Consider the following 4,176-nt stretch of genomic DNA (forward strand, 5'->3'; position numbering starts at 1 on the left):
GAATGCTCACATCACAGCTCAGCCACCGCCCTCGGACATTGCCACTGGAAAAGGAAGCTCCATGTGGACGAACCAAGCTTAAAAAATGCACAGGAGGGATGAGGGTTCGCCACTGAATTTTTAATGATTCTTGTAACAGAGGAGAGGCTGCTTCATTGGGTTCACATTTACAAACTGATTGGCAAAAAAGAAACCAATATCCAGTGTAATTTCTTAGCCTATTTTACAGCCCTGGCAAAAAGCGTTGATATAGACAGCAGCAAATATCTATCTGCTACACCGAAGGGCAAGGAAGAATTTGAATCATTGCCCACAATGTTGTTAGCTGCAGTTGACAACCCTGGGACAGGTGTGTATCTACAACCCAATGAAAGGGGATCCTGAGCCAGGCATGAGCAAACATTCCAGCTAATTTGGGGTGAGAATGTGACACCCTGAGCACTGTTTAACAATTTCAATTTCCCAGTGACCCAGGGCTGGCACCTGAACTGCACGGACCATTCAGGGTGGAAGCAGCTGCGTAAATTCAACACCCTCTTGTGGAAGCCAGAGGAGCTGACTTGCTTCCTAGCTCTGCAGCGGGGTGAGATTGGGAAGCAGCCCCTCCCTGCACCCTTTCTGGCACCCAGGACAGACTGATCTCTTGTGACCTGAGGAGCAGGGATTTCCTGACCCAGTAATACCAGCACCTCGCATCTGGTACAAGGAGAAGCACCTTGGCCCCTGGTTCTACAGGGCACAGGCCAAACTCTGGCTGAAGATCTTGCACCCCAGGGCTCCCTGAGTCATCAACTTCATAAGCTACAAGTGTTCCGAGCTCCCTGTACGTGTCACACCGACTGTCTGAAACCTGTGCTCAGCCTTGAGCAGAGAGTAGCCTTTCAATGCATCTGCCAGCTGGAATTTAGGCCACTGCAGCTCTGGCTCACAAATGGTTTACAGTCAGGAGAAGGCTGGCTTGTGTTCGGCACCTACATGAGAAACACAGCTGGGACGAGGGGAATCTGCAGGCACAAGAGTGAATATGGCTTTGGATACCACTGGCGGGCGTAGTGCTGTACAAACAACCACAAGGCTCAGAGATCTGGCCCATAACAGGCCTGCCGCTGGTAGAGAAAATGCTTAAAAAAGAACAGTTGCAGCACTGGGCACCACGTAATTAGGAGTTACAGTCTGCGAAGGAATGTGTGACTGGCTGGAGGCCAAGGGGAAACCCACATGTTCCCATTAAGCAGCCTCAGAAAGACACCCCCTCCTCGCTGCGGCTCACCACACTCTCACTGGCCCAAAGCAAGCCCAGAGCATTTATGGCACTAACAAATACGGTCAGCCACAGCCTTTCGGAGACCACCCCAGCCAGCCAGCCTCCTCGCCAGCAAGGCTCTGAAACACACCAGCTGCTCTGGCTTGCTTTCCTGGTTTAAGGACTTACGCAGCACGCTGCCTTGGCGGTAACGGGGACGCAGTGAGCAGAATGCAGGGGTGACTCCTGGCACAGGGACACGGCAGACAGAGCATAGTGCTTGGTGTAGCAAGCCTGTAGCAAGCCCTCTCACGCCTCCTAGCACAACAGCACATGCTACCCTAGCGATCGCTTGTTACCAGTAAGCGTCCTCCCCACCCACTAGAGAGCGCATCAGTCTTCCAGCCTGGAGGAGCGGCGCTTGGTGCAAGTGGCAATCTGCCACCTTTCTAGCTCTTTGACACCCAGGCCAGTGAGCTGCTGCTCGTCATATACCAGCTCCAAAGACCTCCATGGCCATTCTGGCGGGACTGGCCAAACACCGAAGACCCCTGACATCTTTCACCTCATCTCAGGAGATGGAGAAGGGGTGGCCCTATGACCCCAGGGAGTCCCCCATACTTGGGGAGTCTCTCCTGGCTGTTCAAGCAGGATTAAGTCAGCACGAAACAGCCCTAGGGGGCCAGGTGTCTCTGCAGACACTGCCAGGCAGAGGGGAAGCAGACCGTGGGTTACCTGGGGTTGTTCCTGCAATGGAAACAGCCCTTATTGCCTCCTTATGGCAGGGGCTGGAAGGGAAGGGACATGAGAGCCCCGCCCTGACCATGTCTCCTGAGCCCCAGTCATCCACCCTTTGCACTAAGGCACATCAATAAGGGTGTCAGACCCACACTCCTAACCAGTTCCCTGGCAGAAGCCTCTGCTCCAGCTTGCAACCCTGATTTGGAGCGGCTGGTGCAGAGCTTCCCCACTCCCAATGCCATAGGAGCCACTGGGTGACAGCGCTAAGCCTGGCCCGACAGAGCCAGCACCACACTCCAGACTCCCTAGCACTGGCCAGCCACTCTGCCTGCGAGCCCTGAGCCCTCCCACGCTCCTCCTGTTTACACTGATGCTGATGCGACAACAGGAACGATGGTAGAAATCCTAGAGCCGGGAACCAGAGCCTGGAGCGGGCATTCTGCACCCCCGTGCTGTCTCTGGTGACGAGTCGTGGGGGGGCCAGCCCTCGTGCTCTCCTCCCCGCAGCCCTGGGGGGCCAGACCCTCACACCACCCCTCTGATAAAGCTAGTGTCCAAGTGCACAATGAGCATGCGCAGGAAGGACATCTCCTTGCGGGTGTTCTCGAAGATGACCCGGGGGTCGTCGGACTGGCAGCGCAGGCAGTTCGGGGCCATCACCATGGCCAGGTTGTTCACATCCATCTTCGTCTTGCCCACATTAGACGGCTGAGCAAAGATCTGTGAGGTGAGAGGAGGAGATTCAGCCAGAACAATGGGGCAAGGGTGGGAAGCAGCCAGGCCCAGGGAACCAGGCCTCGCTCCGGGGATCAGCTGGAGCACGAGGCTGCAGACAATGCTTCTCAACACAGAAATCCTGTAGCATGCACGTGGGGCTGGGGGATGGGAGCCTCACCAGGGTCAGAGGACTTCACAGGGCGATGCTTGGGAGGGACCAGCCCTGCTCCATGTCAAACCAGGCTGGGAATTAACACACTCTGCTCATGAAATAAGAGGCAAGACTCCCAGAGCCAAAGCCCCCAGCACACGGCTGGGGTGTGTGTGGGGCAGAGGGAGGGGTGCTCACCTGCAGGAAGTGGATGAGGTAACACAGGACCAGTCGGTTGAGCTCTGGCAGAAGCTGCACCACAGCCACGGCGGCGGCAGGGTTCTCATAGTTGCTGATGCACTCTTTGTAGAACTGCTGGGGGATGACGGGCTCCTCCAGCTCCCGGTACCACAGCTTCAGCAGGGAGGCTGGGAGGGAAGGCAGAACGGGGGAGAGGGGCATGAAAACAGGCCAACACGTCTACCCCAGCCAGGACATGAGTTACACTCCATAATGTCCTGCAGTTTGACAGGACACAGCAGCACAACCAGACAAGATGCAGGCCGACCCTGGGTCATGCTGACAGACCGCAAGGGCGCTGCGGGCACAATGGAATGACTGGAGTGGGAATTTGCCCAGAGCTACCCTGGTGAAAGTAACACAGGATCTTTGCTGCCCCAGTGTTTCCAACTCTTTTGATTTCATTGCGTCTCACGATATTTGATGTTCTTAAAGCCCCAGCTGCTGAGTCAGGAGCCTGCAGCAGAGCAGCTCTCACTTCAAATGAGTCTGGCCTCCTGGTTGCAGAGAACAGCTTGAACGTGTACCCAGGTATGGCCTAAGGGCTCAGCCAGCAGAAAGCCAAGAACCAGGACTCTGCACTGCTTACACTGAAGCCAGCCTCATGATTTGTGGGGCTGACAATATTGCTGACCACAAGGGAATTCTGATTTGATCTCTGACGCCTGCCCCTCAGTACACAGCTGACACCAGCCGAAGAACCGCCTCAGTTATTCTGTGGAGCAGAAAGTGCCACCTACTGAATCACTTGAGCAGCTCAATGCTCACTGGCGTCTTTCATCCAAAATTATATCATGTGGTTGCCTGCAAAAGTAGGGACTGGAGTCAGGGACCCAGGAGTCCCTTCCTGTCCTATGTTCCAAGGACCTGCCAGGCTCAGCCCTGCCTAGCTGCCGATCTCTGACAGGATCAGACCCTGAGGTGGGGTGGCTGGGGGCAGATTGTGCTTGGGTTTGGAAACTCAACTGGGTGTGACATTTGGGAGAAAAGCAGAAAGACAAGAATCAAAATGCTGCTCCTAAGGACAGCTGTATCTACAGTGCCCGAGTGCAGGGCCCTGCACCTGCCCGCCACCCAGCCGCGT

The 4,176-nt window shown here is 55.6% G+C and overlaps 1 protein-coding gene across 2 annotated transcripts in view; it reads right to left on the reverse strand.

Moving 5' to 3' along the window:
- Nucleotides 1-2,355: 2,355 nt before the first annotated feature.
- LOC112113603 (rho GTPase-activating protein 39-like) overlaps nucleotides 2,356-4,176 on the reverse strand; it is a 129,562-nt gene continuing 127,741 nt past the window's right edge. For both annotated transcript variants that reach the window (XM_026656749.1, XM_026656750.2), the window contains exons 9-10: nucleotides 3,051-3,220; nucleotides 2,356-2,704 (exon numbers count right to left, since the gene is read on the reverse strand). In XM_026656749.1, the coding sequence (XP_026512534.1) occupies nucleotides 2,510-2,704; nucleotides 3,051-3,220 (365 nt within the window). In that variant the 3' untranslated portion in view covers nucleotides 2,356-2,509. The remainder of the gene's footprint in view (nucleotides 2,705-3,050; nucleotides 3,221-4,176) is intronic.

The sequence above is a fragment of the Terrapene carolina genome, unplaced genomic scaffold, assembly GCF_002925995.2.
Source record: "Terrapene carolina triunguis isolate 2854851 unplaced genomic scaffold, T_m_triunguis-2.0 Scaffold233, whole genome shotgun sequence".
Taxonomy (NCBI): domain Eukaryota; kingdom Metazoa; phylum Chordata; order Testudines; family Emydidae; genus Terrapene; species Terrapene triunguis.